The 26,206-nt window shown below is 43.4% G+C and overlaps 1 protein-coding gene across 1 annotated transcript; it reads left to right on the forward strand.

Annotated features, from left to right (window-relative positions):
* The first annotated feature begins 1,608 nt into the window (after positions 1-1,608).
* Positions 1,609-17,839, forward strand: MEIOB (meiosis specific with OB-fold). The gene is made up of 13 exons (XM_048867005.2): positions 1,609-1,677; positions 4,724-4,781; positions 6,556-6,687; positions 7,506-7,578; positions 9,632-9,827; positions 10,980-11,080; positions 12,169-12,221; positions 12,323-12,418; positions 13,889-13,990; positions 14,647-14,800; positions 15,222-15,405; positions 16,352-16,438; positions 17,396-17,839. Exons 1-13 carry the CDS (start codon positions 1,609-1,611, stop codon positions 17,522-17,524), a joined length of 1,434 nt encoding a protein of 477 aa, XP_048722962.1. The 3' UTR covers positions 17,525-17,839.
* The last annotated feature ends 8,367 nt before the right edge of the window (positions 17,840-26,206 follow it).

The following is a 26,206-nucleotide window of genomic DNA, read 5'->3' on the forward strand; positions in this document are numbered from 1 at the left end:
ATCTAGAGACACCGGAGATAGCTTGGAATCACTACAGGTTTCTGTTGTGATTCTCATAAGAGATCATAATCAATTGAGAAAATGAAGATCTCGAAAATTACTTAAACCATAATCTGAGAATCCTAAAATTCCTTAAATGTGTACGGATGTTCTGAGCTTCCATATAGGAAGTACTGTATTTATCTCCCTCTGCTACTCTTCATAGTGCTACTTGCATCCCTATCATGTTAATTTTCATATGATGTCATGATGATGATATTTAGTAGTTGCCTTGGGAAATTTTATTTCATTTTGGAGAAATAAACTAACTGCTCATTTCAAAGAGCTCTCGAAAGCTTACCTAATCTTCTATAATTAACAGAAACAATCAGTGAATTTAGTGTCTGACATCCTGAAAGTAAGGTGAATTAGATGTTGACAAAGACCTGCCACAAAAGACCAGGCAAAACTCCTACTGCCGTCAGTCTCACCTTAACTGTCAAACAAAATGTCTTTAAAAACTCATATGAGCTGTCAAAGGAAAAGTAATATATAAATATATAATATCTGGAAAAAGGAAAGTGAGAGAGATTTCCAATGACTACGAAAGATATAATGGTGGTGGTGCAGGATAAAACAACTAAAAGCTCTCACAAAGTATCAATTGTTGTGAGTTGTAAGAAGGATGATGTCTCCAGACTTTACAGATCTGACTTCTGAAAAATGCTGACAATTATTCTATTATTTGTACATATAATATGTCTTATTATGTATTAGACATCTTGATGGCTCTTTATATAAAAAGAGGGAATCTGATACCGCTTTGCAAAGTATCAATAAATGCCTCAGGGAGCTGCCCTGGAATTGAAACACTGAAATTACAAAAGGCATTCAGGCAGGCTAACAAAGCCTTTAGAGCCCAACACTGGCACACTCCCAGTACTGGGAGTCTTGGGTGCTCAGTATTTCCCAGGAGTGGGCCCTTTACAATCAAAATTTGAATCTTGAAAATAATTACATTGTTGTTAATTTCAAAACGCTAGTAAATAAATAAATAAAAAATTGAGGATGAGAAAAAAGTGTTCTAGCACTGAACATCCCTTAGAAATCCTTTTTCATACTGCCAGAAGTAGAACATGCTGCTGCAGAATAAGCCTAAGGAAATAGGGCCTTCATTTTTTTAAAATAATATGTATTTAATAATAACTTCAAATTAAGGCCACAACTCTAGAAACACTTTACGCATCTGAGTAACTTTATGTATGTGAGCAATCCCATTAAGTTCAATGGGACTACCTATGTAGGAAAAGCCGTGTGGGTATTTGCAAGGTCAGGGCCTAAGAGAGTCATTCAGTACTAAAACCCCAAAATATCTGTGGGAAATGTGGATGGAAAATGAAATTAATGACTATGTATACAAACATGGACAGTAAGAAAACTGTTAGTTGAGAAGCCCTGAAATGCATTTAAAACTTTTACAGAAGAGAGGTGCTGTTTACCAAACTTCTTCATGTCAAAATAAATTTCTTAAAGAAAATTACTTCTATTAACAATTTCGGTATGAATAGTTCAAAGTGACTTGTTTTGATTTTTAGATTTAAATTCGTTTTCTCAAATTACAGATAAAGAATGGCCTACTCCATTTCAACCCAGAACTTTGTTGCACTTTCAGATCTGCATCCAAATCTGACTCGCCCTGTAAGTCTCAGCAACGTCGCACTTTTGTTCTCAAATGAAATTGTATCTGACTATATTATATTACTGCAAAATTATGTAATTGACATGTATTTAGAAACTCAGAGCGTCAGTATAATTATTAGATATAAAGTACCGTACCTTCTTTGTGTACACACCAGGAAAATGAAAATTGCTGCTGTTCTTGTCGGTAGTGTGAGTATAGATATTGACTGGGCAATTCATTATCTGGAAGTATCAGAGACCTCTTTGTATCGTTTTAAATGAATGGTGAATTAGTGATTACACATACAGAGACAACACTATGTAGTCACAACACATCAGGGATGTGTGATATTCTCTGGCTACAAGTTATGGACACAGGGCCTGATCCTGCAACGTCTGCTCAAATAAGTAGTCCCACTGGGCAAATTCTGAAGTCCTTATTTATTCAGACAAAACTCTCACTGACATCAGTGGGAGTAAAGATTTCAAGATTATATACCCAATGGGTTTGTTTATTATTATTTCTTAATTATTTAAAACAAAAAATGGTCTAGACACTTAATAGATTATAAGAAGATAAGGACTCAGCCTCAGAATACATTAAGATACCATACAGAAAAAGGAAGGGGAATGAGGTGCAACAAAAAGCAATTTCACTAAGCAGTGAAATTTAGTACGGCTTGTTAGTTCTATGATCCGTGTTTAGATTTATTAATGTATATATCTATATTATATTTTCTATCATTTAACTGTTAACACTTTGAGTGAGGACCAAGACTACTGTATTCATGAGAGTAAAGCTTGCAAGATTAGGCCTATGATATATACACTAGCATAACTGTCCTTTGCATTTTAGCTCATTGACTTTGTATTATCAAAATAGGAAATCCCAATGCATATATTTAATTTTCATTCTTTGCTTTTCAAGTTTAGATTTTAATATTCTGGGCTATATTGAAACAGAGTTGAAAACACATGGAATTTTCCAAGTACTTTTCCTGTTGCCACAGCTTTTCTATGGGAGAGGACAATTTAGTCCGGTGTTCTTGTCTATTTTAAATAATGAAAGCTGGGTAATCACAAAAGGAACTGAACCAGATGAGATTTTTTACAAACACCTCGGTACTTTGTGCTGACATTTTTCAACTTTTCATAAATTCTTCCTGTCCCAGCAAAATGCATTCAAGTCTTTGTCATTTGTCATCACTCACAAATAAATTGATCCACCAGTTCAGTTAAAATATATTCTCTTTTAAAAGCAAAATTGTAACTTTTGAGCGCAGCAGATTGTTTTCATCTGAGAAACATCCGATTACTACAAATTAAACCTGACTCTCTAATTAGCTTTTGATGGTCAGATAATTTAAAAAACAATAAATCTATCAATACATGTTTAACATGTTAAACTAATGAGTACGTATTTTAATTAGTTAAAATTAGTTTTTAGTTTACTGTAGTGTAATTTTATTTTGTTAGGAAAGGCTGAAATTAATTATACTTCAGGTTAAAGTTTTTAAGAAGACATTAAATCACTTGTTCAGATTCCAAGAACTAACTCCCTATTACCAGCAATGACATACAGGATGTGTTGCAAGCTCATTTAATTGCCATCCAGCCTGGCTTAAAAAAACTAAACTATGTTATGTGGATTGATAGAAAATGCTTTATGAAAGAAAGTGCTGAAGACCTCAAGGAAGTTACACTGTATTAAACACATGCTTTTAATGAAATCCTTTAAATAACTATAGGATAGGACAGTTACCGTGCTCCACCTAGTGATTGAAAGTAAACTATAAACATGGGCTTAGGTTCTGAGCAGACCTACCCTGTGTACTTCCAGAAAAATAGGTGACTAGCATGAGGTTGTAAATTAGTGCAGAATTCAACCTATATTGACCACTAAATTGTTACATTTGCAAATACCAATTAACTGGGTCGTATATTCCATTTGTTGTTGGAACAACAAAATTGCAGGACATCCATTGAATGTAAGTGCAAGCGCTATGCAGAGATGTTGTCCATTCCAAAATGCAAATATAAATGATACATGCTCTGTGACCACTGGAATGGTCCTAGAGATCTAATGGCAGTGTGTCAACTAGTGGGAACTAAACTGGTGATGCTAAGATTGCAGAAGCGGTAGGCAGCTTGACATTCTTCACTTTTTAGGCCCTTCACACCCTATCCTCTTCAATTTACCACCTCTCATCCACTATTGAGATGCTGACTCCTGGCTCCAGTCAGCCCACAGTGCCAGGCTCCATTGCCCACTTGTTAAATTTTTCAAACAACCACCTTTGTGCTTTTTCCTATGCTGTCTTTCACCCTTGGTAGGCAGTCTGCATAACCATCTGCAAAGCTACCTCATAATCCTGCTTCCAAAACCTCCTTTTCTGTGATGCCCACAAAAAACTTGACCATGGTTAGGCTGCTTGTGTGCTAATACCACGGCTTACCATGCTGACCAATGTGGATTCTTTCCTTGTATACTCCCCATTTGCCTGTATCTATCCGTTGTCTTTTTTTATACTTGGATTGTAAATGCTTTAGGGCAGGGACCATTTTTTGTGTTTGTACAGCACCTAGCACAAGTGGAATCCTGGTCAATGACTGCTACAGTAATATAAATAATAACAATGAGGCTGAAAGCCACAGGGTCTCTCTCCATTGTGAATTTAAGCAGATCTTGGCTCAGTACACTTTGGGGAGCCACGTACCATGCCCACAACATAGTCCATCTATCCCTGCCTATCTGAGGGGAAGACTGCCAAAATTATAGACATTTTTAGGTAACCTTTTTTCTTCCCACAGCTTTTTACCCAGGCAAACGTTTCGGCCTCTTTTACCATTTTGTACTAGTTTCTACTTTTTTTCTTATAAAACCTGAATGTTTCTGCTTAAGCCATTAGTTGATATGGCACCGTGGAATAAATACATTAAAATGGTTATCAGTCAATAATACTGTATGTTTATTATCATCAGAGCATAACAAGTCCATGAAATCTAATTTATCATATGCACCTGTGTTTAATATTTGTATTCTATAATGTTTTTTGTTTTTCAGAGTATAATCGGTGTAGTTATTGGGAAAACAGATGTCAAAGGTTTTCCAGACCGAAAAAGTAGAGTTCTTTTTTTAATTTCAGTTTCTCATGCGGTGTAACTTTGGCTTGTATGAGTAAAACAAAAAATATTTAGTTTTCTTTGTGTTAAAAAAATAGAAAAGATCAAGCTTATTTTTTCGGAGACAGAAGGAACAGCATTAACTTGGCAAAAGTCTCATCAGTTTTGTTTTCCAAAACCCCAAAGCAGAGGTGCTTGAGATCCATAGTTCCTAACCCCACCTCAGGGCATGGGGGGGGGGGGGGGATGATGCCAATTTTGGCCCCTTTCTAATTGAGAACATTCCAGAAATGTTGCTGTTTTTTATGTTAATTCTTTGTCTTAATAGAAGCGTCAAGGATGTATTTGAAGAGTGAAGCAAATAGGGCTGTTTGGATCTCAATGGCACAGATTCATAGATTGTATACCTTTTAAATTGTATGAAAACAGGTACCAAACTGTTTTCATACAATTTCATACAGTTTGGTACCTGTTTGGTACCAAACAGGTACCAAACTGACAGCCCTGAAGAGTGAGGTTGTCTGTTTATCCAGAGAACAGGTATGGCACAGATATTGTTAGGAAATGCCTTCAGGGAGAGAGAATACTTCAGTCTCCCTGACATTCAATGCTCAGTCCTGCTGCTGGCACTCCCAAGGAGAAGAATCCTCTCTAGGAAAGTATCTGCATAACTTTTAAATTCAGTGGTTCACAATACATACCAAGATATGTGTTCATGTAATTGTAATCAGAATTGTTCTTGCTGTGTGTGGATCACCATACAGTTTTTATTGAAAACTTACAAATGACAAATGTTACAGTGCAGCATGATCCAAAGACAGCTTCATGGATGGGATTCTGTATTCAGCAAAGAAATTGCAGCCCAGCAGGAGGAGGGAGTGAAGGTGGCTTTTTGTCATCTTTGCTCCCTCCTGATACTTGACTGTTCCAAGCGCTGGAGAGGCCCCTGGTATAACTAAGTTACGGTGGCTTCTCCAGACTACCCTATTGGCTGCATTGCTGCCTGGAATCTCTGCAGAGCTTTGACCCTGCCCTGCAATGAGTCCCTTCTGTCCCCAGGCATGTCGTCTTTGCAAGGGTTTGCGAACAGGTCCTCCAGAGGCAGCCTTAAGGCTGTTTGCCTGCCCTGGGGGAATCAGTGCTCCAGCCCATTTGAGCAGTGTAAAGGGGTTGGAGCAGAGGTGAGGATCTCCACCCATGAGCTTTTTTTGCCTCATAGCTACACTTCTTCATGCCAGTTTTATTCCTGGGGAGGTTGCTGTAAGCCAAATTCTCTTATCTGTTGGCTGCTGTGGAGCTATACCAAAGAGAAGTTAGCTCAATATGTTCTCTGTTTAGTGTTGCTTTATCATTTTGCACTGCTATATATTTTTATAGTTGACTGATCTTAAATCTTTCTCTGATGTACACATTACATTTTTGGTGCATATCTACTGAATTACACTCCTAAATGTGATGTTACAGAATATAATACTCCATTAAAAGTTGGATGACAAGTGCTTTGCCAAAGTAGTGTGGGGAGACTTGCACAGCATCTGTTTGAACCATAGTATTTATTGGTGCCAGACAGCTCCCATTCATGAACACCAAATTTCATAATTAAAAAATCTGCTGACCTCTAGTGGTATTTACCAAATTTCTGTACACTAACTTATTTAACACTTTAAATAAAAGTTATGGCAAAATCTGGTCAAGTATAATAATACTAATATCAGATTAAATTGACATGTTTTGATGCATATTTGACATTAAAAGCATTGTTTCTCTTTTTAGACATTGGATCTGAGAGATACACTTTCAGTTTTACCATTCGAGATTCACCAGCTTACTTTATAAATGTAAATTCTTGGGGCAGAGAGGAGTATGTTAGGTCACTTTCAGAAAGTTTTAGAGTAGGTGATTGTGGTGAGTTGGAGTTTACTCTTAACATATTTCTGTTTGAATATTTTTTCCTGTAAATCAGTGTTATGCATTTGCGGTTTTACTGTATTTTCATCTGATGATTATGAGAACAATTTAATTGGAAACAAATTGTTCAGTTATATAAGTATAGAGGAAGAGGGAGTAAACCTTTTAGAATTTAAAGTCAAAGCTACAACAGTTGTCAACAGCGCCCCTCCCACAGATATAAACACTGAATATTGCCACTCAGAACCCATCCATAGTTAATGGATCCACATTTTAATATTGTGCTCAATTATTATTAATCATTAAAAGTGAATTGTGTGTTAAGATAATTTAGCATTTTTACTTACTTCTTTATGACAGTTATAATTTTTTAAATGATTAGACACAACCCCTCCCCTCCACCAAAAAAATCCCCAACACAATCCGCTAAAAAAATCCCTACAGCTGTTGATTTATTTGTCCTGTGCCAACGTCTCTTGAAATCAGTAGAAAGAGTCCCATTGTGTTCAGTGGTCTTTGGATCAGGCCTACAGGGTGAAAAAAAGCCTGCACAAGGACTGTGCACCACTTTAGTTCCACATAAGCTATATTTTGAGGGCTTAAGTGAGACATAGTATATTGTCCTTGTGTGACCCCTCTGCACAGGTGAGAATTTTACTCTTAAAGCACTTTTAAATTATTTGTAATAACTGTCAATTTTTGCAATCTAACCTAGAACAAATAAATAATTGCCCAGATACATTTATCTGTACATATCTGTACTCTTCCTTTTAAAATAATTTAATATTACTTTTCAATGTTGTATTTCATTTCAGTGACAATTGAAAATCCTTTAGTACAAACAAAGGAGCTAGAAAAGGAAGAAAAATTCAATCCCACAACTCCTAGGTAAATTTAAAGTAGACTTCCAGCTTCTTTTGTGGAATGATCATGATTAATATTGTCTATAATTGTCAGACTACACAGTTATTATAAGGCAATTTTCCAAGGGAAAATTGCAAGATTAATTTCATGCATCCATGCTTTCCTCCATACCCTACCACCACCGATTTAACGGCTGGGATACTTGATTGGACCTGTAAGGAGCTGGACAACTTTGTTAAAAGTGGGTGTGTACTGGGGTACTGAGTGCTCTGCTGCCCATTGGCCAGCTAGAGAGATTGGCTATTGCTTCCCCCAGTCATTTACTTAAACCATGGCCTAGGCGCTTTACAAGCCTCTTGTCTATTTTTAGCTGAACCCACCCCCTCTCCCTGTTGTTATGTTATATAGGAACTATGTTTTTAGGTTGCTCTGGGTCTAACCGATCACTGTTTAAGTGATCAGGAAGGAATTTTTTCCATCAGGGACACATTGGCTGTGGCCTGGTTGTTTTTTTTTTTTGGTCCCTTCCTTCCTCATATTGTCCAGGAGACACAATTATGTTAAATAGGTGTAGAATTTAGGAATTTCATGTGAGGAACTTTATGAATGTTCATCATCACAATTTATGGCCAGTGTCCAATGTGGATAAAAGACCAAACAGCCAGCAACCAGAATATCAGAGATGTAGGATTTCGCTGGTGGATCCTAGATCTGTGGGGAAAAAAGGGAGACCTGAAGTCCCTGCAGAATGGGGTCCCTCTTTGGGACCCTCTACCCTCTTTGCAGGGGGAAAGGTGAGAGGATTCAGAAGAGCAAGTTGAATCCTTGGGGTAGGCAGTGAAAAGTATACCCTGAGAGTTGTGAGCTTTATGGTAATTGCCCTATAAAACCCACACTGGACCCACTTCACATGCCTGTTATGGGGAAACGGGGCAGATAGTGATGTTACATTTTAATAAAGTTGTGGCCTGCTGTTTAAAATGTATCCATGTGTCTGTCCTCATTCACTTGTGTGTCCTGAACAATATATAGTCATATATTCTGCCAAACAGACTTACAAGAAAAATATATTTAGTCATGATGTGGACCTTTGGCTTTTGTAGTAATATAGTAAAGATCCTCAGTAGCTAAGCCTGACTTACATTATGTCTGCAGTAAAGTATGTTGAAGTTAATTGAATTTATTCCAAGGATGACTGTGCCTCATTGTGTTTAATTAAACACTGAATAATTTTATGGAAAGATGTTTAATCCTGTCAAAATCCATTTGCATGTCTTTAGCTGGAAGACAGTTTAGTACAATATAGCATTATTTTTTAAAAATAGTTTACATGGTGTCACCATTATTTTGGTTTCAGTTAACTTTGTGAAAGGTATCTGAAACTTTGGGATGGCACAATGAGATTAACTAGCCCTGTAAGTCCTCACTCAGACCTGAGTTTGTCACAGATGTTGAACAACTGAATCAAACCTTATCTACCCAAATTCCAGCATGGGATATCGATTGAGGGTTGTTTGTTTGAGAAGGAAAAGCAAGGATCTTTTCCTTTTCTCATATATTCTTCAGGCATTTGAATCTGTGGAGAGGGAACTCCTTTATCCTGGCGCGTGTGTGTGTTTTAGTAGTAGTTGTATTACTGGTATTTGTCCCAAAAAGTTTACAATCTAAGTACTATAGACATTGTCACTGAGCTGCTACCCTAACAGTATGTAATTTAACACTTTGTAAAGCACTTTTTAAATATGTCATTACATGGAGTATATATCACAAAATAAAAACTACTTGTGAAGTGCTGAAAGAGTGCTGGATTTATGTTTTACACTGTTAATAATGCATGTTGACTTCTTGGTAGTAAATATCTATGAAGCGTAACATAATCATGTCATTTTTCCTGAGGATGAAGAACTGACATGTTGTTATCAAGATGTAACAATTTGCATTTCCTAACCTTTTATCATCCTCAGTAATAATCCTATCAAAAAAAATCAGCTGACATAGTTCGCTATGAACTGATGTAACTTTTCACAGGATAGTGTACTGGTGATGTGTGAAACACTTTTTTATGTATTCAATTTAGCTGCTACAAATTATTGCTCAGTGAGACTCATTCAGTGGTCAAAATTTGTTGCTGCTATGAAGTGGACACCAAGCTGCTTTCCCTGTTGCATCTACCTGTAAAGGATCCTCATGATTACTATTCTCTGGGTGACATTGTTGCAAATGGGCAAAGCCTTGATGGAAGAATCATTAATGTGCTTGCCGCAGTGAAGTCGGTAAGTTAGAAGTGCTACAATAAAATTAAGAGGGTTTTTTTTTTCTCTGCTGAAGCCCTGATTGATGTCAGTGTAGATTTAGATTTACAGGGTCATGGCTGCCTGAAGCAATTATTTTCTTTTGTCTTGGTCTGCAATCATATGGACTGAGTTAATACAAAGTAAGGGTAACAAGTGACATTATTTTTTAATATTCATAAGAAAATGAAACATAAGGATTGATGTATATAATATGTTGCTTTATCTGATACAAAAATACAAGGGGATAACTTATTTCAGTGTTCATATCATACATACAAGTCCACTTTTATAAAGTAAAAATTAGATTGTAAAATTAGTTAATAAATGTAATATTTAAGTTTTGGGATGCTAGGACTTCTTTGGGTTGTGTAAAGCTCTAATTGCAGGCACACACCAGCACATACTGTCACTTAAAAGATCTACGTTGCAAATATAATATCAAGAGGTTTGAGAACACAAGGTATACCTGCATATTTGAGATCACAAAAGCGCCCCAGATATGTTCAGGAATTTATTGCAACTACTGTACTGATGGTCTGTCTATGAACACTAATCCTGCTTTTCTGAAATACATTCAAGTGTATATGCTAGGCCAAATCCTGGTACTTTCAGTAAGTAGGTTTTGTATAGGTGATTTCAGTGAAGATTTATGAGAATGGAAACCTTCCAAATCACACACTGTTTTGGGATCATCTCAGCACATGCATAGAAGATATGCATATCTGGAAATCAACATTTCTTTCAAAGTAAACCAGAGTGTCCATGGATACCTTCACATATATAACTCATTCAGTTTTTATGAAATAAAACTGGGGGTTTTCTCTGGGGGTTAAAGACAACACTGTCAAACTCTGCTTCTTCACAGAACACACAGTCAACCTGTGAAACTTGTTGCCAGGGGATGTTGTGAAGGCCAAACTATAACTGGGTTCAAAAAAGAATTAGATAAGTTCATGGAGGGTAGGCTATCAGTGGCTATTAGCTAAGACAGTCAGGGATGCAAACTCATTCTGTATTCTTGCCTGTTGTCATTTTTTATATATTTTAATCATTTTGACTCTTCCTTTCTAGCTTGATTCTTTTTAATTCTTCTATATATTTTAGGTGAATAGTAATATTTTTCTTTTCAAGGTTGGGGAGCCAAAGTACTTTACCACTTCAGACAAAAGGAAAGGTCAGAGGTGTGAAGTAAAGCTGTATGATGAAACAGAGTTGTCCTTTGCAATGATCTGGTAAATTATGTACTAAATCATTATTCAAATACACAAATTAAAGCCCGGGTAGATACAGAGAGAATAAATTGAATGTAGCAAATACTGCCATAATCTTGTAGTTAGTTAATTGAAATACATTATTAATTGGGTGGCCACTCTGATGAGGCAGCAGTATTTATTACATGGCAGCAGTATCCATTAAACAATATTACATATAAAGGATATCTGATCGTGATCTTGGATAGGTTATCTATTTCTAGGAGTTATTGACAAACTTACAGCTCAAGAGTGTCAGAGTGAAGCTGAGCTACAAATAAATTATGAAAGGTCATCAGTGGTATGGAATAATAAAGAAACTGTTGCCAATCAGACCAATAGACATTTTATTTATGCAAAGAGATGTACTGTTTGCCCCCAAACATAGGTCTACCTTTGCATGAATGTACTTATACGTGCCTATCATCACATTCACAGGTAAACTGTTTTATAATTAAATCTCCTAGCAAATATCAAGTAAACATATTATTAGATATTCATTTATACAGCACTTGCCATTTAAAAATAGCTGTAAGTGCAGTGCATTCCCTCCACAAACCAAACAGTTAAAAAGGGAATATAAAAGATGATAAAAGACTAAAGCAGAGTTAATAATGGGAAGTAGAGTTAGGGTAAAATGGGATTAAAATGAAAACAAGCACTTAGAGATAACATAGGAAAGTTTTGTAGTTACTTGGTGGGCTACATTTTCAAAATGTGCCCGTAGTTGTGTTTGCATAACCATTTGGGTGTACAGGTGATATAATTTGTACACCCAAAAGCATTTGTGCTTGTGCACATGGCATACAAATACAGGTTGTATAAACCCAGTAGTTTGCATATACAAATAATGGTATGCACACAGAAGTGTTCATGTACAATTAAAGGCTGGATTGGGGTCATTCTGACCATTTTAACCTATAATTAGATCTTTGTTTAATATTTTGGGGAAGGATGAGGGGAATAAATGCTCCTTAATGGCATAAAGGCTTACACCTACTATTTTTCATGTTTTGTCACCCATGTTCCCAATGCTTTCGCTATTAAATAAACAGATTTTTTTAATTTAGTTGGGATAATGAATCTATCCAGTTTGCGCAAAGTTGGATGCCACGAGAAACAGGTATCCCTTTTCTATGTTTTTGTGAAAGATTTCTGCTGCTGTTTTTTATCTTTAGTGTGATACTTATTTAAAATAACAAAGAATTATGTTTTTGTGCCCAGTAATATTTGCATCAGAGCTGAGAATAAATTTTGACAAATTTAGGAACTGCATGACTGCAACTGTTATATCAAAAACCATTTTTACAACTAATCCAGGTAAGAGATTTTTAAAGCCCACATATTGTAGATAAATACTTCAAGTGAAAGTGTTAACTTTTTGGTTCAAATTTAGCTTGCATGAGAATTTAAAACAAAATTTGAAGGTTTAGCTGAAGAAAAATGTCACCACATACAATCGCTAATTTCTGTCTCTCTCACCTATTGATGGTTTTTCTAGAACACCTAGTATTGTAGTATTTAGCACAACTGTCCAATCAGTAGTTAAAACTTAGCTGAGTCTCCTATTAAGCATTGTGACATGAATATTTTTTTTCTTCCTTTATTGGGTACGAAATGCAAACCCAGTAAAAATAACTTTTAGGATAATAGGTAGAGTTCATGGGTCAAATTCAGCCCTCAGATTCTCACATGCATCTCTGATTTCAGTGAGCAATGAATGTGAGCATATGAGTGCAGAATTTGGCCCAGCGTATTCATAATTTATCTGTTTGCAGAGACATATGAAAATTTAATTTTAACTAAGAAAAGAATGGCCTGATCTAACACTAGCTGCCCACACAGTGAGTCATCTTCACCAGTTGGAAGCATTCTCTAAGGCTTTGTATCTCCTGTAAATAACATTGCACTTGTTTTGTAAAATTAACAGTTGCATCGTTTCTGAGGGCCAGCTGTTCTCATTCCATTGTGTGAGTGGGGTGGAAGGAGTGAACGTGTGAAGATCTGAGCTGAGTCAGTGTCTGTGCAGGAGAACGTCAGATCAGCAGCAGGGCTCCCAGTTAGTTCACTCGAGTCCGTGGAAGACCCTTGTGTGAACATCATATGTTGGGGACTCTAGATTTTGGGGAGTGGAGAGAGGACAAAGTCAGACAAGAGCTGCTAAACACAGTTTACTTCCTATTGAATGTGCCCCACAGTCTCTGGACATTTGGCGCATATATAGATGCTTAGTTCCTTCACTGTGACAGGAACTCCATAAAGAGGTGTAGCTATGGCAGGAGAGAGAATGGCAGTACAACCTTGGAGCTGCTCCTGATGCCAGGGAAAAGTGGGGTGCCTGGATGGTGCACAGGGGAATCTCTGTTGGGCAGATCTGCGTGGAAGGGTTGGGCCTGTTTTACTTTGACTCCCTGGCCTAAGTGGTCCTCCCACTCCTCCTAGGCCTTTGTCCTTGTGTTAGTGAGATAATATGGCATTGGTACTGCAGCATTGTGCTCGTATTTTTAAGAGTATTTTTCCCCTCTTGCAGGAAGGGGCAATCAGGTGCCGAGTGAACAATAATTTCTGGTTTCTCTGCTGCACCTCCATCTACGCTTCCTTTGTGCATCCCATATATGTATTAATGGTTGGAGAATGAAAGAGAGAAGCATTGCTTTGCTCACTGCAGACTGATGTGGCCTTGCTGCTACCAGAATAAAAATAGCAATAATTTCAAAATTCAGACATTGTGCTTGTCATTTTTTGCAGGGAACATTTATTCATAGCTAATTTTTATTTTATATTTTCAAGACATACCAGAAGCGAATATTCTTTTCAACTTCATAAAAGAGAGTGCAGCAACGGGAGCTTTGGATGATATAACTGAGGCTCAGTTAAAAGAATCCATAAATTGTAAGCATTCCTCCAGATATTCCTTTGATTTAATGTAACTCGGTTGTGTAGTACTGTCATTTGCTTTTTGGGCCTGTTCCTGAAGCTTTTTTATAGCGGTAAAACTCACTGACTTCAATGGAAAATTTCACCTGTTTAAGACTTTCAGGACCTGACCATTACTGAGCTGTTTTACAAATTGTCTGACAATGTTGTGTACCTCAAATGTGGTTGGCTATGCTTACTTGCAAACAGTTTGACGGTACTATTCTTGGAAATGCACTGGCCTTGCGGCAAGAGACCTAAACGGAATAAATAAGAAAAAGAAAGGGCAAACTATTGCATATAAAATACCTATTTATTAATTTATTTAGAAAAGGAAGCTCACAATAAATTAAAACAGGACAAATTTTTATTTGAAAATGTTTTAGAGTAAAACTTATCTTCTCTGGGTTGGAGCTCTTACTTCTGAGACATTCAATAAAGAAAATACCTAACTTTTTTTTATATTAATTATGAGCTTGATCCAAAACCCTTAAGGTCAATGGGAGTCTCTGTTGATTTCAAATGTGCTTTAGATCAGGCCCAATATTCCTTTTTGAACTTAATCCTTTTTTTATTATTATTATTTAGTGGTGTTTTCTTGGACATATTTAACATTTTTCTTTCAACTTTAGTGCAGACTATAGTTGACATTTATACTGTGGAGCAGTTAAAGGTAAAAGCTTTGCAGAATGAGGGAAAGCCTGAACCAGTCTATGGTATTATTTACGCTTATATTTCTACATTGAACATTGACACAGATTCATCTAAAATTATACGAAACAGGTGGTAAGCAACTGTTTATATTTTAAATTTATATAAAAAGACCTTTGCCCTCCTCTCCTTTACCCCAACACAACTGAGATCAAATAATGTTTAGCCTAGTTTCAGGAAAGTAAAATGAAACTGCTCTGCAGGGGACGGGGGGGAATCGGGTCTCGTTAGAATGGAGGGTTTCAGATGTAGTAGTTTGTCAGAGATTATTAGAGATAGGGCCTGCCCTCTCTAGCCTTTGGGGGGAGAGAGGAGAGTAAGGGCCAGTTTGTCTCTATATGAGTGTAAAAGATGAAGGACTCTGGCTGGAAGGAAGAGTCCATTGGAGGGGTGGGCTTGGAGGAAGGTCAGGGGGTCTAGGGAACAATTTCAGATTGACAATAAATAACTGTATACCTGTTGTAGTTGATACTTTGTCTTTTCCTGTTCCTTGCAGTTCAGGGTGCCACTATGTGGTCAATGAAATGTCAAACACATGCACTTTCTGCAGTGACATCTCTTCAGATGCTAAGTCTGTTTTTACCAGTTTTGATTTACTAGTTGATCTTACAGATCACACAGGCACTCTACGTTCATGTTACCTCTCAGATGTTGTAGCTGAGGAAACATTAAGCTGCACGGTAAATAATAGAAATCAGTTTCCCCTGCTTGATCTGATCTAATAGTGTGAAGTTCCAGCTGTGTGAAGCAAGCCAAAAATTACTACTATTGCTATATTATGTTTGTACTCCTTACCCAGTAGAACCTCGGAGTTACGAACACCTCAGGAAAGGTTTGTAACTGAACAAAATGTTATGATGGTTCTTTCAAACAAACATTAACTTAAACAGCTTTGAAACTTTACTATGCAGAAGAAAAATGCTGCTTTCCCTTTATTTTTTAGTAGTTTACATGTAACACAGTGCTGTACTGTATTAGTGTTTTTGTTTTTTTTGTAAATCTCTGCTGCCTGATTGTGTACTTCTGATTCCAAATAATGTGTGTGGTTGAATGGTCAGTTTTAGCTCTGGTTCATAACTCTGAGATTCTACTGTATAGCTACTGCACCTGTCAAAGACTAGGAACTAACAAGTGCCTAGAAAGAAGGAATCATGTTTAAATTTATTTAAGAATTTATAACGGTGCCCATTCTCTTAAAACCTTACTTTGATTAAAAGAGATTCAACAGAAAATCCCTATTTTTTCATTTTAAAAATTACACTTTCCTGGAGACATAATTGATATTTCCATTAATCTGCCTCCCTGAACACTAAGCGGTTTATTCTAGTCAATATATCTACGTATTTATAAAACATGCATCTCTGTGATATTTGATAGCTTTACAAGTTTATTAAAATGAACAACTTATCTCTCTTTCCATCCACCAGTTGGTGGGAAGCGTTTGTTTGCTCATTTTTTTTGGTGAGGTATGATTATTGGAACATTAGACTGAAGAAATGAGTTTTACATTTTCCTTTGAGGACATTAGGTTTGTGGTCATTCTAATATCTTCTGAAAGTGATTTTCACTCACATGTATATTTTTATGTGTTTCAGAAATAAGTGTGTTGTTTGATCATTTCAATAGGTCCATGAGTTCCTCACTCTGACAGAAGAGCAGAAGACAGCATTAAAATGGCACCTTCTTCTGGAACGAAGCAAAATTTATTTTAAAGTAAGTATGTAGTGTTTTCACTAAACAAGTAAACCAATTGTTAGTGTCAGTTAGAGAGAGGATTTTTTTTAATTAAAATAAAATGATGAAAAACAGTTATAAGACAGTCACCTGGTATACTTGTTGACCGTTAAACAGTGTATGAATTTATATACAAATAATTGTTTTAATTATTACAAGAAAATAAATGTCCTCACTATTGGGTTTTGACAGCAGGATGGCTATTTCTGTAGGCCTTACTCAGGCAAAATCTGAGTGAGGCCTGCAGGATCTGGCCATTACTGACTAGGGCCCTGGTCTTGTAAAGAGTTATGCATGTGCTTAACTGTAAACATATTAGTACCATTGACTTAATTAGGACTACTCATGTGCATAAGCTCAAGCATGTGTATGTTTGTAGGATCAGGGACCAAGTTACATGTTTGATTATATCGTACAGTGTCCAGGATTGCGTAAATATTACCTTTCATATTTAATTATGTAAATTAAAATGTTTTTTAAAACAACAATATGGCTTTGCCTTTGGGGAAGGGAATATGATAGTATCTAGAGTCTCTAGCTATCTTGGGAATGGCAACAGTAATACAGACCCACGCGGCCGGAGAAGTGAATTGTTAAAACATTTTCTGCTTTGATGCAACATTCCTGATTTTTTTAAATCATACACTTTACTGTGCACTGTACAGTACTCCCTTTTTTATAAAATTGCCTCTTATAGAGCTACTGTAATCTGGCTTCAAACTTTTCTTTAACATTCCTTAAACACAACTCTTTATAACATATACCCCTCCTTAGCCCACGCAGTCTCTGGTTCCCATAAAATGGAAGCATTTATCTTTGACATTCATAGGCATATAAGCAAGATGCTTCATTTAGACGTGAGATATTGTATATAACTTCGAAAACAAGAAGTTTTGAAATGTTTTGCAGAAAAAATACAATTCTTTATTTTTACAGTTGGTTTTGTCACCCAGTTTGAGAACCGGATTGAGAGTGAACTTGCTTTCATGCAAACTAGCAGATCCTGTAGAGGCTAGTCAGAGCTTGTCAGGAAAAGGAAGAAAACAACATTGTTTGGCTTTTTAACAGCTGGAAGGATTTAAAAAGGTTGTACTGCGTTGAAACGACATTATTATAAAAAAAGATGTTTGAATCAATACTTGTATTTTGTTAAATGTATTTAGATTGGTAAAAGAGAAACAGGTTTATTACTGAACTTTACAAATGGGCCTATATCATCTTGATATTTCTGTTTTATATTATTCTACTTAAAAAAGCTGATTTAGGGGTCATTTTAGGAAAAATCTGTCTGCCATCTAGATGCACTTTCTGTTGAATTAAGCCCCTTAAGTAGAGAGGGAAACCATTTTCATTCAGTTTATAATACATTTTGAAAAATGCTCAAAGGAATAATAAACAGTTGTTTAATCTAAGCTGCAAACATGTTTTTATTACAATATACCCCATAGGAAAGAAATTCTAAAACCATAATTCTTGATTTATTGCAGTAGATATGATCTGTGATCTTGTATAGCATGGGAGAGTAGTGATCACAATGCAGTAAAAACAGAATTCTGTCTCGCCAAAAATGATCTTCTGTGACTGATGGCCCACTGAAGTTCTGTTCTTTCTAGCCAAAGAGGATAATCACTCCTTTTTGGGAAAAATCCCTGTAATTCTAAACTATAAAACACAATAGACCAGTGGTTCTCAACCAGGGGTACATGTAGAGGTCTTCCAGGGGGTACATGAACTCATCTAGATATTTGCCTAGTTTTATAATAGTCTACATAAAAAGCACTAGCGAAGTCAGTACAAACAAATGTCATACAATGACTTGTTTATACTGCTCTATAGACTATACACTGAAGTGTAAGTACAATATTTATATTCCAATTGATTTATTTTATAATTACATGGTGTGACAAAGTTCCTGCTCTGCCTTGGTGGGTCTTGCACTTATTGGCAGATTTGCTCACCTTGGAGCTTCACAGCAGCCCTCAGCTTGGCCGTTTTTCTGAATTCACAGTCCAGGTCGACTCCTCCTGTGTCTGACCAGGAGTTGGGAGGTTTGCAGGGGAACCCGGGCCCACCCTTTCCTCCGGGTTCCAGCCCAGGGCCCTGTGGAATGCAGCTATCTAGAGTGCCTCCTGGAACAGCTCTGCGACAGCTACAACTCCCTGGGCTACTTCCCCATGGCCTCCTCCCAACACCTTCTTTATCCTCACCACAGGACCTTCCTCCTGGTGTCTGATGATGCTTGTACACCTCAGTCCTCCAACAGTCCACACTCTCAGCTCCTCGTGCCTCTTGCTCCCAGCTCCTTGCACGCACCACAAACTGAAGTGAGCTCCTTTTTAAAACCCAGGTGCCCTGATTAGCCTGCCTTAATTGATTCTAGCAGCTTCTTGATTGGCTGCAGGGGTTCTAATCAGCCTGTCTTAATTGTCTCCAGAAGGTTCCTGATAGTTCTGGAACCTTCCTTGTTACCTTACCCAGGGAAAAGGGACCTACTTAACCTGGGGCTAATATATCTGCCTTCTATTACTCTCCTGTAGCCATCTGGCCCAACCCTTTCACAATATATAATTTTCTCTCTGTAGGAGGGTTTGGTCATTACCAGAGGAGAAGAGATGTTAAATAACCAAAATTGTGTTCAACGGTAAAAGGCAATTTAAAATCATAATAAAATTTCAGCTGCTGTGGCAAAAAACCTTCCTTGTTACCTTACCCAGGGAAAAGGGACCTACTTAGCCTGCTCTCCTGCTGCTACACTCTGGCCTGGGCTTTCCTTGCTTTTTGTCCCTGCTTTCGGCTTCCCCCCGACCGGGCCAGACGCTCTCCCCCCTTTCTTTTCTTTTTGTTGTTTTTTTTTCTTTCTTTCTCTGCTGTTGCTAGAGTGCTGGCTGGCTGCCGGCTGGCTGTTAGCCCCCCCCAGCCCGCCCTCGGACGCTGCTGCCGCTCCAGCTGAAACCCCCCCCCGAGAGAGGGGGGGCCTGCCGGCCCGCTTCCCCAGAGCCGGGGAGTGGAAGGACCCAGCCCCCAGACCCAGCTGCTTGCTGTTTGTCTGCGGACCCGTCTCCGGTCAAGAGGACTCTTACCACTTGCTCCGGCATTTCTGGAATGCAAAAAAGAAAGCTCGGAACAGACAGAGAAAAAGCCGTCCACCAGAGGAACACCACCCGGGGAATCTACAAATCTCCGTGGAGGGGGCCTAAGACTGAGTAACTTTCGAACTGTGCTCTCGTGTGGGGGGAGGCCTTGACTGTGTCTTAACTGTGTTTGTAGGGACACAGGGGGTGTGGCACGGAGCTGCCCCCCGATCCATCTGTGTCCTCCCAACCCCCCCACTACGATCTTCACCCCCTCCCCCACTCTACCATCTTTGCTGGCTGTCTAACATCTGCCTCTGGAATCAGCTGTTCGCCCTGATTCCACTGCATGGGCCAGAAGCACCAGCCAACCAAACAGGACTCTCTGGACAAGCATACGGTGGTTCATGTGCCCCCCCCCCCCCGAATTGTCCACCCCACAGCTTGTCCTTTTCTACCTGACCCCAACTCCTGTTAATCACCTGCCACCGCCCCCACTGGGGCATTGGCAATGGAGGGCACCGGGGTGACCTCCGCCACTGCCATGCCCATCGCCTCCCCAGACTCTAGGGAAGCCCCCCCAGCTGGCGGGAAAGGCCAGGGCAAGAAGAAGGGGAAGGGCCCCGCTAAAACCACTGGGCCCTCCATGGCAGGGGCTACCCCCTCTGCTGCGGCCCTGCCACCGAACACGGCATCCTCCCCCGCTGTCCCCTCCACCAGCTCTGCGGATGTCCCTCCCTCAGCCCCCAGGATGTATGCCCAGGTGGCGGCAGCCCCCGCCTGCCGCCTCGTCATCTCTCCCGCCCACTGCCTCCGCCACTATCAATAGCGGCAGGGGCCCCTTTCCCACCATGACAAGGAAGCACGGTGTCCGATGCCTCCTGGTGCCCGCCTCGCCCCACATGGAGACCTACGTGCGGGCGTTGGCGAGGGTGGTGGGGCCCTCGGCCATTGTGGCGGCCTCCAAAATGTAAGGGAAGGTCGTTTTCTTAGCATCGGAGGCTGCTGCCCAGGAAGCGGTGGAAAGGGGCCTGGCAGTGGGGGGGGGGGGTTGTCCCCCAAGAGCCGCTAGAGGACCTGAAGAGAAAAGGAGTACTTGTGGCACCTTAGAGACTAACCAATTTATTTGAGCATGAGCGTCCGCCTGGTCCTGACCTCTGTCCCTCCTTTTCTCCCCAATGCTGCCCTGCTACCCACCCTTTCAACCCTGGGGAAACCTGTTTCTGTTATCAGCCCTCTCCTGTTGGGCTGCAAGGACTCCACCCTCCGTCACAATTTTTCGTTCCGCCGGCAAGTGCAACTTTTACTGCCATTGGTGGCGCGTGACGGAGTGGCGCTCGAAGGGCCCTTCCTAGTCCCCCACCTGGGGGCCCGTTACTGGGTGTACTTTTCCACGGGGTAAGCCCGGTGCTACCTCTGCCGAGCGGCGGGGCATGTCCAGAGGGACTGCCCCTTAGCCTGGCAAGGAGGGGCACCTGGGATACCCAAGACCCGGCAGGACATCGGCTCTGTCACTGCCGACACCCTGGCCGCCCGGTACCCAAACCCGCCTCCCCTCCTCTTCGGACCACCGCTACTCCTGCTCAGGCCCAAGGGGCACGTCCCCTACAATGCCCAGACGAGCGGGAGAGCCCCGCCCTCGCTGCTGACAATCTAGCGGGGCCTATGGAGGAGGGTGTGGCAGAGATACCACCAGGCATGGGAGAGAGCCTGCCCCAGGGAGAATCCTCCCTCCCTTATGCTGCCCCACCGTTCCCCTCCCAAGTCCCTGAGCCATCGCCTTTACCCCCTGCCACGACCCCTGCTAACCAGCCCCCAGATGATGTCATGGAGGGCTGGGCCACAGTCCAGGGGAAGCGAGGCAAGCGGAAGGCTCAAGCTCCGCCTCATCCACCCGAGGCGGAGGCCCCCTGGAAGACCAGGAAGGGGGGCACCGATGCCGAACCTTCCACTTTGCCCACGAGTGCGTCCCATCCACCAGTGTCAGCCCAGAAAGACGTGGCAGCACCAGAGGGTAGTGTCTCCCCTCCACGGGAGACCCTCCCTTATGAGACACCTCGAGGAAGCCCCTTCTGTCCTGACGCTACCCGAAGCCCCCGTGAATCCTGAGGCAACCGTCGTGGCGGGTGCCGGCGAGGAGAACCCCGGGGCGGCGGAAAGTGTCCTCTCCTCCATGTTCAAGGAGATCAAGGCCTTAGATCTGACCCCGGTCGCCCAGGGGGAGGACGACCTCTTGCCAGCAAATCTTGATCTGGGCGACCTCTCTCCACCCCTCTTTTCCCCAGGCTCCCTCCCCTTAATTGCTGCTTCCGCTCCCACCTCGAAGGAGCCCCTGGACTCCTCCACTGACCCAGCCGCTGATGGCACCCCACTGATGACCACCGAGCCTGCTCAGGTGACAGCTGGTGCCACGCGGCCGGGACACGAGTCACCAGGGGCACCCCCCGTTGGTGTGGAGCAATTGACTTCCTTCCCGGGTGGGGGCCCTATAGAAGACAATCTACCTCCTGATGCTGTGGCCGCTAAATCCACCACAGAGCACGCACCCAGTGTCACTGAGAGCTCCCGCCCCACCCCCTTAACCCTTGAGCCTGATCGGGAGGTGCCACCATCCAGCTGCCTGCCTCCCGAAACCCACAACCTCGCCTCTGCCCCTGCCCCTATCCAGTTTACCTCCTGCAATGTCATTGCCGCCCCTGGGGCTGTTTCCTTCCCTTTCCCAACTGATGACCCCCCAGGGAGCGGCCTTTGTGTTCTCCTGCCCTGACCCATTAGGAGCTGCTATTTTCCCTCCACCGCCCCCTCTCGCCCCAGAGCTTGAGGCGGGCCTAGAAGCTCCAGCCCATCAGGCACCCTGTCGGGGGTCCGCACCCTGCTTGTCCGTTCTAGTGGACCACAGGGCTGCATCAAGGGCCCCGCCGGGGAACAACTGGGAAACCGTAACCCCACCCCCCCATGAGCTGCGAGGAGAGCTGTGGAAGTTTTTAGAGGATGTCCGTGGCTCCCGCAAAAAGGTACAACTTGCACTCCAGCGATGGGGGGACTTTTCTCAAATCCTCCGGGCCACAAGGGCACTCATGGGGGAAGGTAAAGGGATGGGGAAGCAGGATGCTGCGGCCTACTGGTGGGTCCGCGTCTTCTGTGAACAATTACTCACCTACGAGATGGGTCACGGACTGCTGCGTGGCCCGCTGGGAGATGCGAGCATCCCTGCCAGTGAGGATCCCCCCCAACCCCTCCCCATGACACCTCTCACCATCGCAACGTTGAACTCCCGGGGTTGTAGGATGGCTCTCCGCAGGTCCCAGGTGCTCTCCTTCCTTCAGGAGGGAGGGTACTCTGTGGTTTTCCTGCAGGAGACCCATACAGACCCAACCGCCGAAAACAGTTGACGGCTGGAGTGGGGGAACAGGGTCTACTTTAGCCATGCCACGGTTCGACAGGCTGGAGTGGTGACCTTGTTCTCCCCTGACCTATGGCCCGAGGTGCTAGGGGTCGCAGAGGCCGTGCCGGGTCGCCTGCTGCATCTCCAGGTCCATATGGAGAGGCTCATGGTTAACCTCATTAACGTCTATGCCCCGACATCAGGCCCGTAGCGGCTGCAATTCTACCACTGGGTGTCCGCCTTCCTCGGCACCTTAGATTCTCACGAGTGCCTGGTCCTGGGAGGGGATTTTAATACCACCCTCAAGGAACAGGACCGCTCGGGGACCGAGCAGAGCCTGGCCGCTGCCGACACTCTCCGGGAGATAGTCGAACATCACTCCCTAGTGGACATCTGGCGTGACCACCACCCGGATGACACTTCCACATTCACCTTTGTCCGGGTGGAAGCCCATCGGTCGAGCCACTCCCGATTGGACCGCATTTATTTATCACGTTTCCATCTCTCACGAGCTCACTCCTCCAGCATTCGGCTGGCCCCATTTTCTGACCGTCATCTAGCCACTGTGACAGCCTCCCTCTATGCAGAGAGGCCGGGGCCGGCCTACTGGCATTTTAACAACAGCCTGTTGGAGGATGAGGGCTTCGTGACGTCCTTCCAGGAATTCTGGCTGGCCTGGCGAGGGCAGCGGCATGCCTTTCCCTTGGCGCAGCGATGGTGGGACCTGGGGAAGGTGCGTGCCAGGCTTTTCTGCCGCGACTACACCTGGGGCACCGGCCGATGGAGAAATGCAGCGATAGAGCAGTTGGAACAGGAGGTCTTAGAGCTGGAGAGGCGTCTGGCCGCCATCCCCAAGGACCCGCTCCTCTGCAGAGCGTGCCAGGAGAAGCAGGAGGAGCTCTGGGCCCTCGAGGACCATCGGGCCCGGGGTACCTTTGTTCGATCCCACATCTGCCTCCTTCGGGAGATGGATCACGGCTCCCGCTTCTTCTATGCCCTGGAGAAAACGAGGGGGCCAAGAAACACGTCACCTGCCTCCTGGCAGAAGACGGCACCCCCCTCACGGAACCAGTGGAGATGTGCGGGAGGGCCCGAGCCTTCTACGCAAGTCTTTTCTCCCCGGATCCGACCGACCCTGGCCTTTGCAGAGTGCTCTGGGAGGAGCTCCCTACGGTCAGTGCGAGCGACCGAGACCAGCTAGAATTGCCTCTCACTCTGGCCGAGTTCTCGGAAGCCCTCCGTCGTATGCCCACTAATAAGTCTCCAGGCATGGACGGGCTGACCGTGGAATTCTACCGCATGTTTTGGGACGTCCTCGGCCCAGACCTAGTCACCGTCTGGGCCGAGTCTCTGAAGAGCGGGTCCTCCCTCTTTCGTGCAGGCGAGCTGTGCTCGCCTTACTGCCGAAGAAGGGGGACCTCCGCGATTTACGAAATTGGCGTCCCATCTCGCTCCTCAGCACGGACTACAAAATCGTAACGAAAGCAATCTCGCTGTGGCTAGGGTCTGTGCTGGCGGACGTGATCCACCCAGACCAGACCTACACCGTCCCAGACTGCAGTATCTTTGATAACCTATTTCTGGTTTGGGACCATTTGGAACTCGGTTGTAGAGACGGTCTGTCGTTCGCCCTCCTGTCCCTAGATCAGGAGAAGGCGTTCAATAGGGTGGACCACGGGTACCTCCTAAACACTCTGCAAGCGTTTGGCTTCAGACCCCTGTTCGTGGGTTTTCTCCGGGTGCTGTACGCCTCCGCAGAGCGTCTGGTTAAGCTCAACTGGACCCTGACCGAACCGGTCAGCTTTGGACGAGAAGTACACCAGGGGTGTCCCTTCTCGGGCCAGCTGTACACTCTGGCGATCAAGCCCTTTCTCTGCCTCCTCCGCAGGAGGTTGACAGGGTTGGTGCTGCAGGAGCCGGAGCTGCGGCTGGTCCTGTCGGCGTACGCCGATGACATGCTCCTCGTGGTCCAGGACTTGGGCGACTTGGCGTGGGTGGAGGCTTGCCAGGCCATCTATTCGGCAGCCTCCTCTGCCAGGGTCAACTGGGTCAAGAGCTCTGGCTTGGTGGTAGTAGACTGGCGGCAGGCGAGCTCCCTCCCACCCACGCTTCAGACTATCTGGTGGAGCGCGGGTCCGCTGCTCTACCTCGGCGTTTACCTTTCTGCCACGCACCCTTCCCCGCCGGAGGACTGGGAAAATTTAGAGGGCGGGGTAATAGAGCGGCTCCGGAAATGGACGGGACTACTCCGATGTCTCTCCCTTCGTGGGAGAGCGCTGGTGCTTAATCAACGAGTCCTGTCCAAGCTCTGGTACCGGCTCAACACCCTGGTCCCAGCCCCGGGTTTCCTGACCAACCTCCGGACATCGATTCTGGGGTTCTTTTGGTCAGGAATGCACTGGGCCCCTGTAGGGGTTCTTCATCTACCCCTGAAGGAAGGACGACAGGGCCTGAAGTGTCTGCACACTCAGGTCTGCGTCTTCCGCCTCCAGGCCCTACAGAGGCTCCTTTATAGTGCAGGCAGTTCGGCGTGGAGCACACTGGCGCACGCCATCCTGTGCCGCATCCGAGGGCTCCGATATGACCGGCAGCTCTTTTATCTCTGTCCGGGAGGTCTTCCAAGAGACCTCTCCAGGCTGCCAGTCTTCTACCAGGACCTCCTCCGGACTTGGAAACGGTGTTTAACGACCAGGTCCGTGGCAGCCACCGAGGGGGCAGATCTCCTCGCGGAGCCCCTGCTACGCAACCCCCAGCTCTATGTGCAGGTGGCAGAGTCCCGCTCGGTGCGCCAGAGCTTGATCCTAGCAGAAGTCACGAGAGTCGGAGACCTCCTGGACTACGACCGGGGAGACTGGCTGGATCCCCTGATGCTCGCTCGGCGCATGGGGCTCTCCAGACCTCGTACTCCCCGGTGCGTACTTCAGGAGGTGAACGCCGCTTTGACGCCAGCTGCTAGAGCTTACCTCGATCGGACCCTGCTCAAGGGCATGCCCCGCCCACCCTCTACCCCAGGCCCGCCGGACCTTTTAATTGGACCCCTGCCCCGTAGACCCCTGCCCCGTAGACCCAATCGACCCCCTCACCGCTTTATGGCGAGCCGGCTGCATGAACTGCAGCCAGTATGCTTCCAAACCGTGCCAAGGAAACATCTATACACGCTCGTGCTCTACACCCTTCTGCCACCTTTGGAGGGTGAGCAGCCCCAGTGGGCCAGCCTATATTCCACCTTGGTTCCGAGGCCCGTCGGGGACATCAGTTGGTGGCTCCTTCACGGAGCTGTGAGCACGGGCA

The sequence above is a fragment of the Caretta caretta genome, chromosome 10 (genome assembly GCF_965140235.1).
Source record: "Caretta caretta isolate rCarCar2 chromosome 10, rCarCar1.hap1, whole genome shotgun sequence".
In the NCBI taxonomy this organism is placed as follows: Eukaryota; Metazoa; Chordata; order Testudines; family Cheloniidae; genus Caretta; species Caretta caretta.